The 14,986-nt window shown below is 53.1% G+C and overlaps 5 protein-coding genes across 5 annotated transcripts; 1 reads left to right on the forward strand and 4 right to left on the reverse strand.

The window, feature by feature from the left end:
• Positions 1–31: 31 nt before the first annotated feature.
• On the forward strand, positions 32–7,544 carry F5Z01DRAFT_723867 (polyketide synthase; the record flags this gene model as incomplete). Its single annotated transcript, XM_046266618.1, has 1 exon — positions 32–7,544. One exon carries the CDS (start codon positions 32–34, stop codon positions 7,463–7,465), a length of 7,434 nt encoding a protein of 2,477 aa, XP_046118468.1. The 3' UTR covers positions 7,466–7,544.
• A 136-nt stretch (positions 7,545–7,680) lies between these two features.
• On the reverse strand, positions 7,681–9,529 carry F5Z01DRAFT_655608 (major facilitator superfamily domain-containing protein). The gene has a single exon (XM_046263515.1). It carries the CDS (start codon positions 9,510–9,512, stop codon positions 7,710–7,712), a length of 1,803 nt encoding a protein of 600 aa, XP_046118469.1. The 5' UTR covers positions 9,513–9,529; the 3' UTR covers positions 7,681–7,709.
• A 295-nt stretch (positions 9,530–9,824) lies between these two features.
• F5Z01DRAFT_655609 (siderophore iron transporter mirB) lies at positions 9,825–12,267 on the reverse strand. Its single transcript, XM_046263516.1, has one exon. It carries the CDS (start codon positions 11,855–11,857, stop codon positions 10,082–10,084), a length of 1,776 nt encoding a protein of 591 aa, XP_046118470.1. The 5' UTR covers positions 11,858–12,267; the 3' UTR covers positions 9,825–10,081.
• A 112-nt stretch (positions 12,268–12,379) lies between these two features.
• On the reverse strand, positions 12,380–13,928 carry F5Z01DRAFT_655610 (Alpha/Beta hydrolase protein). Its single transcript, XM_046263517.1, has one exon. It carries the CDS (start codon positions 13,561–13,563, stop codon positions 12,856–12,858), a length of 708 nt encoding a protein of 235 aa, XP_046118471.1. The 5' UTR covers positions 13,564–13,928; the 3' UTR covers positions 12,380–12,855.
• F5Z01DRAFT_674284 (esterase/lipase) lies at positions 12,510–12,821 on the reverse strand (the record flags this gene model as incomplete). Its single annotated transcript, XM_046265023.1, has 1 exon — positions 12,510–12,821. One exon carries the CDS (start codon positions 12,819–12,821, stop codon positions 12,510–12,512), a length of 312 nt encoding a protein of 103 aa, XP_046118472.1.
• Positions 13,929–14,986: the final 1,058 nt, after the last annotated feature.

The following is a 14,986-nucleotide window of genomic DNA, read 5'->3' on the forward strand; positions in this document are numbered from 1 at the left end:
GCCAAGCTCTTGGCATAACCTCTTCAGAAGAATGACACAGGTCAATGAACCCTACGGCTCTTTTGAGGAAGACTCCGCGACCAGAGTGCAAAGCTTCAACGACACATCCGATCCAACAACTCTGGGACAATGTACCCATGCACTCTTTGAACGGGTAGTCGAATGTCATGGACGCAAGACTGCCCTCATCTGCGGAGACGACGAAGCGACATTCTTCGTTTTGAATCAAAGGGCTAACCAGTTTGCCCGAAGTCTTCTTCAACATGGTTTGCAGAGAGAAGATGTCGTCGCGGTTTCTCTCGATCGGTCCATCAATCTCGTGGCCATGCTGTTGGCTGTCATGAAGACGGGCGCCACCTATGTACCCATTGACCCCGCTCTACCGACAGAGCGCGTCAAGATGATGATTGAGGACGCGTGTCCAAAGCTGGTCATCACCGAGGATGAGAGCCACCAGTTACCAGACATTCAAGACGCTGTCTGCATAACTGCTACACATCTCGCCACTTTAAGTCAAGGGGGGCACAACCTTGACTTGGATGTCCGCCCGTACGACCTCGTCTACATAATGTACACGTCCGGTTCCGCAGGCAGACCAAAAGGCGTCGAGGTAACGCACGAGAGCGTGGCCAGCTTGCTACTTTCTATGAAGCGCGAGCCTGGGTGCAGCGCAAGGGATCGCATGTTGGCACTCACCACGGTCTCCTTCGACATGGCCGTTCTCGAGCTATTTCTTCCCCTCATATGCGGTGGCACCGTAGTCCTCGCCCAAAGACACCATCAAACAGATCCAAGGGCAATCATCGAGTTAATAGTGAAACACAATGTCAACATAGTGCAGGGCACGCCCGCTATCTGGCAAATGCTTCTTGATTCCGGATGGACTGGCGAACCCCGTCTTGAAAAGATACTTTGCGGTGGCGAGTCTCTCTCGCGGACATTGGCTGATCGGCTGTCAGCCTGCTGCGACCGCATGTGGAATATGTATGGGCCGACCGAGGCTACTGTCTACGCTTGCATCTGGAGAGTCACGAGAGGTCATCACATTGCTGTGGGAAATCCAATCACCAACTGTCGGCTTCACATCCTCGACGAAAATATGAGTCCTGTGCCCACAGGCAGTCTCGGTGAGCTCTTTATCGCCGGCATCGGTGTAGCCAAAGGGTACCGGAAAAGAGCCGATCTAAGTGCGTCCCGCTTCCTGAAGAACCCTTTTCATACAGGGCAGATGTATCGGACCGGTGACCAAGCGCGGATGATATCACCAGACACACTGTGCGTCTTGGGACGAATAGACGGGCAAGTGAAAATTCGGGGCCACCGAATCGAGCTTGGAGATGTGGAGGCAGCCATAAATCGACACGATCAGGTGTCCGCGACGGTTGTGACTGTCCGAGACGAAAGACTGGTGGCATATTACATGCGAAAGCACTCCGCGGGAAATGGGCTGGACCGCGTTTTACGGCCGTGGCTAAAAAAATATCTGCCTAGCTACATGATCCCTACGTTTTTCGTCGAGTTGCAGTCCTTCCCGGTGACAATCAATGGGAAGATCGACCGCAGAGCCCTGCCAGATCCTGTTACTACCACATCGACGAGGGTCGTGCCACTGGAAGTTGAGCCATTGGAGCATCGAATACGAACAATCTGGTCACAAGTCCTCGGACATGATCAATTTGGCGTTCATGATAACTTTTTCGAGATTGGAGGGGATTCTTTGCGTTTGGTGCGCGCTCAAGGCAAGCTGGAAGCTCTCCTCTGTCGACTTGTTCCTATACCCAAGCTATTCGAGCACTATACCATCAAGAGCCTGACAAACTACTTGACCGACACTACCATTGAGAAGAATGGCCCGAGCCTTGGTGAGGGCACGCAGTATCGCCCCAACAACGAGAAGATTGCGATTGTCTCCATGGCATGTCGCCTGCCAGGGGGCGTCAACACTCCAGACGAGTTTTGGACACTACTAGACCATGGTATAGATGCCATAACACAGGTACCACAAGGGCGCTGGAAAGACGATCTGGAAGCGACATATTGTCGTCGCGGGGGTTTTATATCGTCCATCCACGCATACGATGCCAGCTTCTTTGGAATCTCCCCGCGTGAGGCACGCAGGCTAGATCCTGCACAGTACTTGATGCTTGAAATGGCCTGGGAAGCTTTTGAAAGGGCTGGATACACTCCAGAGCAGCTTCTGGGCAGTCGAACAGGCGCCTACATTGGCACAAGCAATGTCCTTGCGCACGTTCCCCTGAATCCAGGTACTGTTCGAACTACATCACAGCTCGACGGCTATCACGCAACAGGATCCGCTGCCGGTACAATGTCAGGTCGCATTTCGTATCATTTCGGACTCGAGGGCCCCACAATGACCGTTGACACTGCGTGCTCCTCGTCTCTCGTCACAACCCATCTCGCCTGCCGGGCTCTTCAGCAGGGAGATTGCGACATGGCCATCTCTGGGGGGGTGAGTCTGATGCTCAACCCTGGACTCCACGCGGAATTCAGTGTTCTTGGCGGCATGTCCCCCGATGGCCGCTGCCGGTCGTTTTCCGCGGACACGCAAGGTACTGGCTGGTCGGAAGGCTCCGCGGCAGTTGTCTTGAAACGGCTTTCTGATGCACAACGTGACGGCGATAAGATCCATGCTGTTATTCGTGGCACGGCCGTCAACCATGATGGCCGGAGCGCGACCTTGGCCACACCCAGCGGATCGGCGCAGAAACGGTTGATACGTGCGGCTTTGAAAGACGCTGGTCTGCAGCCATTCGATATTGACTTTGTCGAGGCACATGGCACTGGTACTAAACTCGGTGATCCAATCGAGGCGACTGCCATTGCCGAGGTGTTTGGTCCCGATCGCAAGACTGGAGACACGTTGTTTGTAGGATCTGCCAAGTCCAACATCGGTCATACACAAGCTGCTGCTGGCATGGTTGGCCTCCTGAAGGTGGTGTTGTCCATGCAAAACGGCAGTTTACCACAGAGTTTACACATCACTGAGCCAGCCCCAGCAGTGGACTGGCGTGGTGCGAATATGTTTCCCCTTACTGCGAAACGGCCGTGGATCTCGACTCAAAGGCCTCGACGTGCGGGAGTGAGCGCTTTCGGTATTGGTGGAACCAATGCCCATGCTATACTAGAAGAGCCGCTCAAGTTTCGCTCAGCCCCTACAGATAGTAGACCAACAGCCCGTACTATGCCTTTCCTTCTTTCCGCAGACACAGAAGTGTCTCTGAGGACGCAAGCCGGGAAACTTCGCCAATCCATTACCAGTGGACTCAACAACAACGACTCTCTCTTTGATATTGCATATTCTCTTGCCACAAGTCGAGTTCAATTCAAGTTGAACACGTTTGTAGTGGCTGAGAGCAGAGAAGAGCTGTCAGAAAAGCTGCTCGCGTTGGAGAGCCAAGTCTGTCCCTCTACAAAACTATCAAAGCCACCCAAATTAGCAATGCTGTTCACTGGGCAAGGCAGCCAATGGCCAGGCATGGGGAAGGACATGTATGAGACGTACCCCGTCTTTCGAGATGCCATCACAGAAGTTGCTACCTACTTCAACGCGCTTGATCCACCATTGCTGGACGTGATGTGGTCTGAGCCAGGGACAGCTACAGCCTCCCTTCTTGATCGGACAGACTACGCACAGACGGCTCTTTTCACTTTGCAGGTAGCCCTTCGCCGACTTTGGCAGGATTGGGGCGTGGTGCCTGACGTCGTCCTTGGGCATAGTCTTGGTGAGATTACAGCCGCTCACATCGCCGGCATCATGGATCTGCCAGACTCGTGTCGGCTTGTGGCCGCGCGTGGAAGCTTAATGCAGAGCCTTGAAAGCGATGCTTTGAGCATGATGTCCTTGAGTGCTTCTGCACCAGAGGTTGAAAATGCTATCTCGTCTCTGAGTCTCGGAGATAAAGTGGGAATTGCTCTTTATAACTCACCAACGCAAACTGTCATCTCAGGCAACGTTGAAGCGGCCAATATTATAGCGAGCCATTTCGCAACGCAAGGCTACAAGATCAAGACTTTGACACAAGGACATGCGTTCCACTCGAGACACATGGATGCTATACTCGACGACTATCAAGCTATCATTGAAAGTATCCACTTGCGAGCTCCCAAAGTCAACTTTGTGAGTAGTGTTGCGGGTGGACACGTCGAACCGGACCAACTACTGCAAGTAGACTACTGGGTTCGTCAGGTCCGCGAGCCGGTTCGCTTCTCCAAAGGCATCACGGCCCTCATAGACGAAGGAATCAGCAATTTCCTTGAAATTGGGCCTCGTCCAATTTTGAGTGCGCTCGGAGCTGCTTGTCTTCCAGACGGCAATGCACCTGTGGCCTGGTTGCCGTCTCTTGACCGTGGTAAAGATCCCACGAATATCCTCTCGCGAAGCGCATCTGCTTTACATGAGCGTGGCGTCAAAGTCAATTGGCGCAACTACTTCAGCCCGTACCACTGTCGACGTGTTGAGCTCCCGACATACGCATTCGATCGGACGTTCTTGGCCAGGCCTGAAGTCGCAATGGATAAGGAGGACACGTTGACAGGCGATCATCAATCCATAGATCATCTGCAATACGAGATGGTATGGCAACCGTTGGTCGTGGCAAAGGCGCGACCTTCTGGAGGATGGGGCTTGTTACCCACCAGCACAGTAACTAGCTGGGCAAGCCATGTTGTCAAGTCTCTACGCGCCACCGGAATACACCTTGTTCCTGTTCAGAGCACACGAGATGCGGAGGGTCTCTCTGGTCTGGTTATGATATTCGATACGACCTCGATTGATGCGGATTGTTCGAATTTGAGAGACCTCGTTGCAGAGGGCCTACAGATACTACAAGAAGCCGCTTCTTCAACCTTCTCGCTCTCTCCCATTGTGTGGATTACTAACCACTCTGTCGGAACTGGTGTCAGGAGCTACGACGAGGGCATGAATGTAGTTGCCGCACCACTCGCGGGGCTGATACGAACGGTCAGCAACGAGCATCCAGAGTTGAGCCTACGGTTGATTGATCTCACCGAGCCCCCTGGTGGCGATGTCCTTGCGGCAATATTGTCCCACGTTCACGAGCCAGAGTGTGTCGTGCGCGAGGGCTTAGTACTCGTGCCACGCATGAAAAGAGTCACGCCAATTCCAAAGTCTCTACCAAAACCTGAGATGATCCGCCAAGACGGAGCTGTCATTATCACGGGAGGCCTCGGTGATCTCGGAAGGCGTGTGAGTAGATGGCTTGTGACGCGCCACAACGTCCGTGATCTCGTCCTCGTTTCGCGCAAGGGACTTCAAAACCCTGGATCAGCAGACTTCGTGGCGCAGCTCACCGCACTTGGAGCTCTAGTTACGGTTGCAGCCGGTGATGTCTCTAATCCTCCCACCCTGAAAGATATTATAGCCACGTTCAATGACGACCGTCCATTGCGAGGCGTGTTCCATGCGGCTGGTGTCTCGGATTCGGGGGTTCTCTCAAATATGACCCCAGACAGGTTCATGACTACCCTCCTCCCCAAGGCTGTGGGCGGTTGGATGCTACATGAAGCGACCAAGCATCTCGACCTTGATGTCTTCTTCCTTTTCTCATCCATCTCAGGGGTCATGGGCATGCCGGGCCTCGCCAACTACGCTGCCTCCAATGTCTTTCTGGATGCTCTGAGCCACGCACGCCGCGCTCAGGGCTTGCCAGCGACATCTATCGCTTTTGGAACCTGGGCCGGCGAAGGGATGGCGTCGAGGCTCGGCGAGAACACTCTTGCCAATCTGGACCAGTTTGGTCTCGATGTCTTGACGCCAAATGAGGGTCTTTCTCTGATTGAAGATTCCATTACGTCCGGGAGGTCTTTAACGGTTGGCGCTGCGCTGGATGTACATCGATTGCAAAAGTATGTTCAGTCACAAGGCAGAGTGCCACCGTATCTCGGTCACCTCCTCGGTCGAGGGAACGACCATGGTACTTCAAAGCCTAACCTTCAGGACGTTCTCAGTGGTTCTGATCCCGCTCATCATCCTGACATAATCCTGGGCCTTGTTCGAGACGTGGCGGCACGAGCTCTTGGCTTCACCCGAAGCGAGAATGTGGATGTAAATCGCCCACTGCAGGAAATCGGCATCGACTCACTGACGGCAGTACAAACACGCAACCATCTAGCGACAATGACGGGCTTGAGACTTTCCGTCAATATTCTGTTTCATCACAAAAACTTGCTAGACCTGAGCAGATTTCTACTTTCGGAGTTGCAAAGCATATCTGCTTCGGGGTCGGTGGAGTCGTTTGGCGTCGAGACGCCTGGAACATCAGTGAAAGAGGACACGGCGTCACTGGACATGGAATCCATCTGCAACGGCTGCCTGGACAACTCCATCACGTTCGAAAACACGGAGAAGCGCTTGGAGGAACGTCCTAGCGCCGTGTTTCTCACCGGTGGTACTGGCTTCGTAGGGGCTTTCATCCTCCACGACCTCTTGCAAAAGGGCATCCGTGTCCATGCGCTCGCCAGAGCCAATGATGTCGACATGGCTCGGTCTCGACTGATCAAGGCACTTGAAAGCTACGACCTGTGGAATCCAGCTTTCACGTCGCTTCTCGAACCAGTGACAGGCGACATTTCAAAGCCATTGCTGGGCTTGGATGAGAACGAATTTCTGGATCTGTCCAGCAAAGTCGATGCAATCTGCCATTCTGCCGGTCTTGTCGACTGGATGCGGCCTTTGGAGGATTACATAGGCCCAAACATCATCAGTGCCCACGAAGTCCTGCGTCTGGCGTCACTCGGCTGTCCCAAGTCGGTACATCTGATCTCTACCATATCGACACTGCCAAAACACATGGGTTTCGACTTGACCGAGAAAGACCAGGAGTACGGCTATGGGACTTCAAAGTATATTGCTGAGAGACTAGTCTCAGCTGCCCGATGGCGTGGAGCCAAAGCAACGGTATATCGCCTGCCATATGTGGCCGCTTCGGCTTCCACTGGTCACTTTCGGCGTGATCGTGGTGATTTTTTCCATAACTTCATCTCCGGCTGTCTAGCCGTGGGAGTGTGGCCTCGCGTGGACGCAGACTTGTCTGCCGTCCTTCCCGTCGACTACTTGTCCAAGACCATTGTCAACCTTATGACAGAAGACTTGGCCAAGCAAGGCCAGGACTATGATTTCCGGAATCCGCAGGCTGTCAGCTGTACTGAATTCTTTACGTTGATGGCGAAGGACGGCCAGAGCAAGCTCGTCTCGTTCAATGAGTGGAAGGAACTGGCTACGACATATGCTTTGGCGCATCCACAAAGGTTTCTTGCTCGTATATCTGCTGTCCTCGATGACTATACAGAGGAAACAGCGCATAAGATATTCAAGGTCTTGCCGGGGGGGCAGCATACGCTGGGTCACGGTGATTACCCTGTACCCACTTTCGATAAGCAGTATGCCTCTTTGTACAGGAGGAAAATGGTAGCGGCGAGTGAATGAAAATTGTCGCTTTCTGATGTTATCTGAATCATTCTCTTATAGCGGCCTTTGATATTCACCGTTGAGCGTTGCCGACGTTGACGCAATGCGTCTGTCGTGCACTCTCATTTGATAGCTTGCCAGCCCATCAGTCTGTTTTCATGTCACGGCGCCCAGTGTGTGAAGAATATGCGATTTAAGCAAATCTCTTCAAGTTCAAATTTATCGTCAAAGCCCGCGCTGCAGAACCAGGTCTAAACATACCCTAACGATACCCAGCTTTCTTTTGCTTCACCTCGATCACGTTGATGTTCCGCCACATCAGGACACCAACAGAGCCGACTATCCAAGCTACAGAGCCGACCAAAAGCATCCTCATCTGCGAAACGGCGTAGGCATTTTGAATCCCAATCCGGACCTCTGAGCCCATCGGATAAGAGAGCTGGGTTGAAAGATTGGCGTATATCTTCTCCAGATCAGGAAGCGCCTCAGACGGCAGAGACTCCCTTAGTGTTGCAGGAAAGACACTTTGCCAAATTGCGGAGGCCACTGTCAGCCCGACCGCAGCTCCAATGTTACCAAAAAGCCCCAGAACAGCCAAGCAGACAGCAGTGTGCTGTTGCGGCGCTGCGGCTAACATGGCGATCTCATCACAGACCATAATGACGCCAGCCGCGACGGAGAGTGCAATCTGACAGACCACAATGGGTGCAGAACCAGCTTGTAGACTGCTCAGAAGTGACATGCAGCCAGTTCCAATGATACTGAGCGGCATGCCAACATACAGACATACGGGCTTGAAGCGGCCTGTCTGGCGGATCAGAGCACCCACAGCGATGCCACACAGAACTGAGCAGACGGTGTATGTTTGAACAACGTAGCTGGACTGAGCCACACTGAGTCCGTTCACAACCTGCAGGTATGAGCTGAAGAAGCTATTCCAGCACCAAAAGCTGAAGAACAAGGTCGCGGACAAGATGCAAGCCCCAATGACCGTACGATCCAGAAGAACCGTGTACGGCATGAAAGTCAGGGTCGCATAGTTTCGCTCCCAGAAGACAAGCCCAATAATCAAAACAACTCCTATAACCAGCATGATGGCGAGCACTGAGTGATTCCAGTCCGCTTGCGCATACAGGTTGAAAGGCAACAGGATCAGTGCCACGCCAGAGGAGAGGAGGCCGAGGCCAATCATGTCGAACCGTTGGCAGTAGTAAGTAAGAACACCGAGTCGAGTCTTATCCGAGTCCCGTTCCGGCTTGGACGCAAGCCCTGACCTCTCAGCTTGTCTTGTCTTAACCAAAATAAGACCAAATAGCGGCGACGTGACGATGAGAACCAGAACTGCGAACATGCCAAAAGCCGAGCGCCATCCGGGACCGCCCAAGAACCACGATGCAAGAGGTCCGGCTGCCAAGCATGCGACGAGATTGGGGGAGCTCACAACGGCCTGGATGAGACCTCGGTTTTGCAAGGACGAAGTATCCGCAACAAAGACAGCCAGGCTGTAGAGAATTCCGTTGTTGCCGATGCTTTGGAAGACCTGCGCGACGGCATAGACCTCAATGCCATTGCAGACTGTCATGAGAAGAAGTCCTAGAATAGCAAGAATGATGCAATAGACAAAGCCCATCGGTCGACCAAAGATATCGAGGACTTTGGCCAGGGTCAGATTGGCGACACCCCCGATGATGCTGCTCAAGATGCCGACCGTCGGTGTCAATGAGTGTGAGGAGAAGTCAGACGTAATGAAGGGAGCCAGGCTGGCCATTGTACCCATCAACATGCTCTCCACGAGATAGACCAGCCAAATAGCTGCGTAGGCGACGGTCAACGTGCTGGTTGTCCATAATGGCGCGACGTCGTCGGTGCTGTCAACGCCTGGTTCGGCGCGAGAAAGAGGCCCATGAGTATTAGACACTTCTCCAGATACCGAGCCATCTGAGACATCCTCATGTTCGGCGCCATTCAAGGGCACAATCTCTGATAAATCAAAGGCCTGGTCGTCCGCCCTGTGTGCCAGTGGCGGGCAAACACTGCCCAGCTTTTGCCGCCTTGTCGATGCCATCACCTTGCAACTCAACAACAGTGAGCGTGAATTGACCAAGGTTCCCGAAGAAGAGCTGAAGACAGGGAGTTTCAGCAATAACATGCTCAATCACTAGTGCCATGCACCTAGCACCGTGCCAGCTGACGCCAAGGTTCCACTTGGAAGAAGCTGGAACGGAAACTGGCTCAAATGACGGTGTGATACTATTTGCCCCCTTGAATCTGATCAAGCATCCGACGCAGGGGAATGAGACATTGTGCTTGGAATGTCCGTAGTTTCGCAAAGAGCTCGCGAATCCTGCTGCCGCTGTAGATCAGCACTACTATTTGACCATGCTGCTGCGATCCTACGCTTCTATAAAGGATTCTTACATATTATGAGAACCCAAGGCTACCTTTTTATGAACGTACAAATTAGGGGACAATATGACTACTTCGAATTAAATCTTACTATTTAAAAGACGCGATGCCTTGTATAAGCGTCTTGTCCAGAAAAAAAGGAACTATGCGGAGAGGGCTATCTTCTAGCCATGGCCCGAGCGACGGATGACCGCAGTGAGTATAGACGACTCTATATATAGACCTTGATTAAATGACTTTGCCCTTAACCTGCTGAATAGTCCTGATATCCGTGTTCCTCCAGAAAGCCACCGCAACAGCGCCAAGCACCCATATGGCGGTGCCGGCTGTCAACATCATCGCCTGAGCATCCGAGTACGCGCGCTGAATGGCGATCCGGGCCGGGCTGCCCATGGGATAGCTCAGTTGGACATCGAGCATGCCGTAAATATTCAGGAAGTTCGCCTGTTCCTCAACCGGGAGGTAGAGGAGCAGTCGGTTCGGGAAGATGGCCTGCCAGATAGCACCGGCAATGACAAGACCAACAGCACCACCAATGGACGAGAACATGCCGACAATGGCGATGACAACGGCAATATGCTGGTGTGAGGAGGAAGACATGGCGGCGATCGGGGGCGTGGTGACCAAAACACCAGAAGCAAATGCCAAAAATACCTGGCACATGATGATGTATCCCACATTCATGTCCGCAGTCCGGAAATGGATCATGAGACCCATGAACAGAGTGTAGACGGGAATCGCGCCGTAGAGTGTGATGGCCTTATAGCGTCCAGTGTAGCGAATGATCAGACCCGTGACGATGGTGAAGAGGCTGCTCCCCACGCTGGAGATCTGGACGACATAGCTCGCATGGGCAATGCTCAGTCCGTTGACTACCTGGAGGAACGAGCTGAAATAGCTTGCCCAGCACGAGTAGCTGATGAACAAGACCGTGCCCAGACCACAGGCACCGACCATGTTGCGGTCTGAGAGCAGTGAGTATGGGATAAACTGGACAGGCGCAAAGAAGCGCTCCCAGACTCCAAACAGAATCATCAGGACCAGCCCAAAAACAAGGAGGCAGATGATGAGGGGAGATTGCCAGCCCTTGGGCTGGAATGCCCAGATGTTGAATGGCAGAAGGAACATGGCAAGGCCAGCGGTGAGCAGAAGCAGACCAACGGCATCAAACTCGCGAGCGTAATGGATAAAGGTTTGCCACGGCGACCTCTTGACGGTCTCCTCTTTCTTGATCACGCCTTGCCTCTTGGCCTTGAAGGAATTCACCAGAAGCAGCACGACAAAAGGGGCGCAGAGGACAGGGACAATGATGGCAAATGCACCAAAGTACCACCGCCATCCGGGCCCCTTGAGGAGGAAAGCCTCTGAGATGGGCCCACCCAGCCATGTCGTGATGATGTTCGGGGAGGCGGTGAGAGCCGTCATGAGAGCACGATTGTGCAGGGCTGTGGTGTCGGCCACAAAGATGTTGATGCTGTACATGAGGGCGTTCGTCCCGACACTCCAGAAGACCTGCGCCGCAGCGTACATCTCGACGTTGGTCGTGGCGGCCATCATGATCAGGCCAATGGTGGCGATGAAGAGGGACACGGCATAACCTTGCGGGCGGCCCCAGACGTCGAGGATCTTGGCGACTGTCAAGTTGGCACAGCCGCTGATGACAAAACTGAGAATGTCCACCGTGGGCGTCAGGGAGTGAAACTGAAAGGCTGATGTGACGTAGGGTTTGAGAGCATTGCCAGCGCCTTGCTGGAGTAGCATGACAAAGTATACCAGCCAAATCAGGGTGTATGCGATAATGATGGACTTGGTCGACCAGACCGTCGCGATTGCTTCGACGTTTTGCACACCGGCTTGCGCTTCCTTGTCGATGCCATCAAACGCACCCGAATCCTGGGCCGAGTTGGAATCGCGACTCGCGTCGACCACGACGGGGTCGCCATGTTGGTCTTTGAGCGCCGGACTGCCAGAGTCGGTCTGAGGATGTGCTGTGGGCTGGCTCATGGCGAAAGGAGATCGGCTGTTGCTGCTGCTGCTACTGCCCAGGGTGGTGAGATGGGTTCCTGCGCGAGGAGGAGGAGAGAGGAAGAGTGCAGCTGTGAGGAAAGGATTGACTTGGCAGAGACGGCAGTTCCTGGAGTAGGGAAGGCTCTGTAGCTGACGAGAGAGCTTCTGACAAAGAAGTATAAAAGAGCCCAACGCCGTTAGTTTGATGCAGTCTCTCTGCACGGACAGGGGTGCGTGAGCACATTTGCGATGGTATCCGACCCGCAGCAAACGAACAAGTGATTAAGGGAACAAGTGATTAAGGGTGGCCAACCGCCAGCATGTTGACTGCATGTGGACATGGGAAACTTCAAAACATGCTCATGCAGCGCAAAGATTGCCCGTCTTTGCCCAGTGTGTCTCTCGTCTCCGGCTCAGCTCGCCACATGCATGTGTGTTCAGGGTCCTTGTCTTCTCGATGGGACCGGACCGGACCAGGGCCCTTTTCTTCGGACACAGGCACTTACCCGTACATAGCTCCGACGCTGTTCTGTGGATCTAGATTGGTTTCTCATATCTTAATGCTACTATAGCGGAAGGTCCATGACTCGTGTTCAAAGTGTACGTATAGGATCAAGTTACCCAGCTTCCATGTTGAGATACTGCCCCATCACCCACCACCCATCATCCGCGCAAGCCAGCTCTTCTTGGCGAGTATGGCGCTCTGGATCAGCGGTACCTCTGGGTTCTCCATGCCGTCGAACATATGGAAAGCTCCAGGCCACACGTGCAGTTCGCATGTCGATCCACATCGCCACATGTTCATGGCAAAGAGGACGGCAGGGTCGCGGAAAGCCTCGCACTCGCCCACGTCGACATAGGTCGGGGGCATATCCGACAAATCTTGCTCGCGCGAGGGGGCCTGGTAGGAGGACACCTTGTCCGTGCCCCGGTCTTGGCCGAGGACGTGGTCCCAGACCATGCGGAGCGTGACGCCAGACATGGGGCTGCCGTACTCAAACTGCTTCCGACACGGTGTCGCAGCGATCGTCGAGCATGGGCGTCACGAGCATCTGCGCCTTGACAAAGGGCATGGGGGCGTCAGAATCACCACCATCACCACCACGACGCTGTGCGTCCCGGGCCATGAGACAGACAGCGGTCGCCAGGGCAGCACCGCCTGAGACACCCCAGACCACGATGCGGGATGGGTCCACGCCCAACTCCCCTGCGTGCTCCCACGTCCACGCCAGTCCAGCGTAGCAGTCCTCGGCGGCACGAGGCGCGCGTGTCTCTGGCGCGAGCCGGTATTCTACGGACACCACGACGCACTCGATGCCCTTGAGCAGGCTCACCAACTCGGGCAGGGCGGTGAACCGATCACCAGCGACCATGCCTCCACCATGGATGTGGTACAAGGCGGGCAGTGCCTGAGACGTTGGCTCCTTGGGGGAGAAGACGGAGAGAAGAACAGAGATGCCATGGCGCTCTGGTGTCGAGTATTCCGTGTGCTTCAGGGTGGGGGCACTTTGGAGCACCTTGTCCGCGGTATAGACGAAGATCTCATCCTGGCCCGTCCCGCGCAAGAGATCGAGACTCAGGTCCTCGGGCAGCTGGCATGAGTCAATGAGTGGTGCCAGGGATGGTTCAATGGGAGGGCGAGGGTCCTTGATCCTCGGGTCGAGCTTGGCAGCTTGGGAGTACGGGTGCGGATAAGGGTCCATTCCGACAGATCAGAGGCGTTGCCTTTGTTCGATGGTGTGCTAAGGGAGTGATTATGGTGATATCTGATCAGCCTGGATGCTGAGAACATGCAGGTCTATCTATAGTGCTGGCTAGTCTAGCTTGTCGTGGGCCGAGACGGACATGTCATTGGGCGTACATGGTTCGAGCTGGATCTCAAAACCGCAGGTCGTATGCGCCAGGCGCACGGGTGGATGTACGGTGAGTCGATGAATCAGGTGTCTGCAGCTTGATGGACGATGGAAATCTGCGCTCGGGTGATTCGAGGAGAAGCTCATCTAGGCGGCTATTGTGTACGGTGGGATATTAGATCAAGAACTGCCACACCGTATCAACCCCTCCTGCCCCGACTGCCCTAACTGCACGCACGCACCACCGTCCTCGTAGCCTCATAGAAATAGCTACCCTTACCGCGTAATTATATTATATCGTATCTTATTTAATTTAGCGTGATCCTACGATCGTAGACTTCACGATAATATTATTTATATTATTCGGAGGGTATATAGTGGTTATTAAAAGTACGTAGAAGTTCTCGATTAAGATAGGTAGTTGTATTTAATTAATTATAATATAAGGCTATATTTATAATTACGATCGCCGTACCCGGGAGGTTAGCCTCGTTTCCCGCTAAGAATAGCGAGGCCGAACCTCTTTATTAATACTACCCGCTATAGGAGCCCTTAGCCTCTTCCGTAGCTAATTAATAGCTTATTTAATTACCTTACTAACTACCTTATTAACCGCTTAATCTATTATATTATCGTAAGCTTTTTCGGCTACCTTAATATTTATTAAGGCCTCGGATAGTTATCGCGGCGGGCTAGATAGGTTTATCTCGCTAGGCGTCTCTCGCGCTAGGTCTTATAGGAAGGCTTTAAGGTTAATCGGCTCGTAAGGTACTTAATTTAGCTTAGATTTAACCCGAATTAAAGCTTTAGTTAATATTAAAGAGTAATACTCTTCTAGGCGCAGGGTAAGTGAATCGCGATAATCCGGGAATCCCTTTAGTAAAGGAAGAAAGCGACCGATTTAGCAATCTTCTCTTTAGGGTAGGCAAGATATAGGTGAAGAACTTAGTGAATGAATGACTTAATTTAGAACTATCTAGTAGTGAACGAGGGCCTATATTTATAGGCGTGAGAGCGCTGTAATGCCCTGTAAAAGAGTAGGTCAAACCGAACCTAGTAGAAGGTTATAGAAGGTTTGATTTATAATAGCGAGTGTGGTAGTGCTAGCCTTCGAATATTATAGAAGGCAATAGAAGCACTATATTTATAAGCACTGTGGACCCCTGTAATAGGTCCTGAATAGATCCCTGTAAGGGTTCTGTGAGAGGGCCTCGTAAGGCACCTAATTAGGGGATTAGTCCCTTATTTTCAACACCCCCTCTGTGCCTAAGAG

Source organism: Emericellopsis atlantica (genome assembly GCF_019669845.1).
Source record: "Emericellopsis atlantica unplaced genomic scaffold F5Z01scaffold_13, whole genome shotgun sequence".
Taxonomy (NCBI): domain Eukaryota; kingdom Fungi; phylum Ascomycota; class Sordariomycetes; order Hypocreales; family Bionectriaceae; genus Emericellopsis; species Emericellopsis atlantica.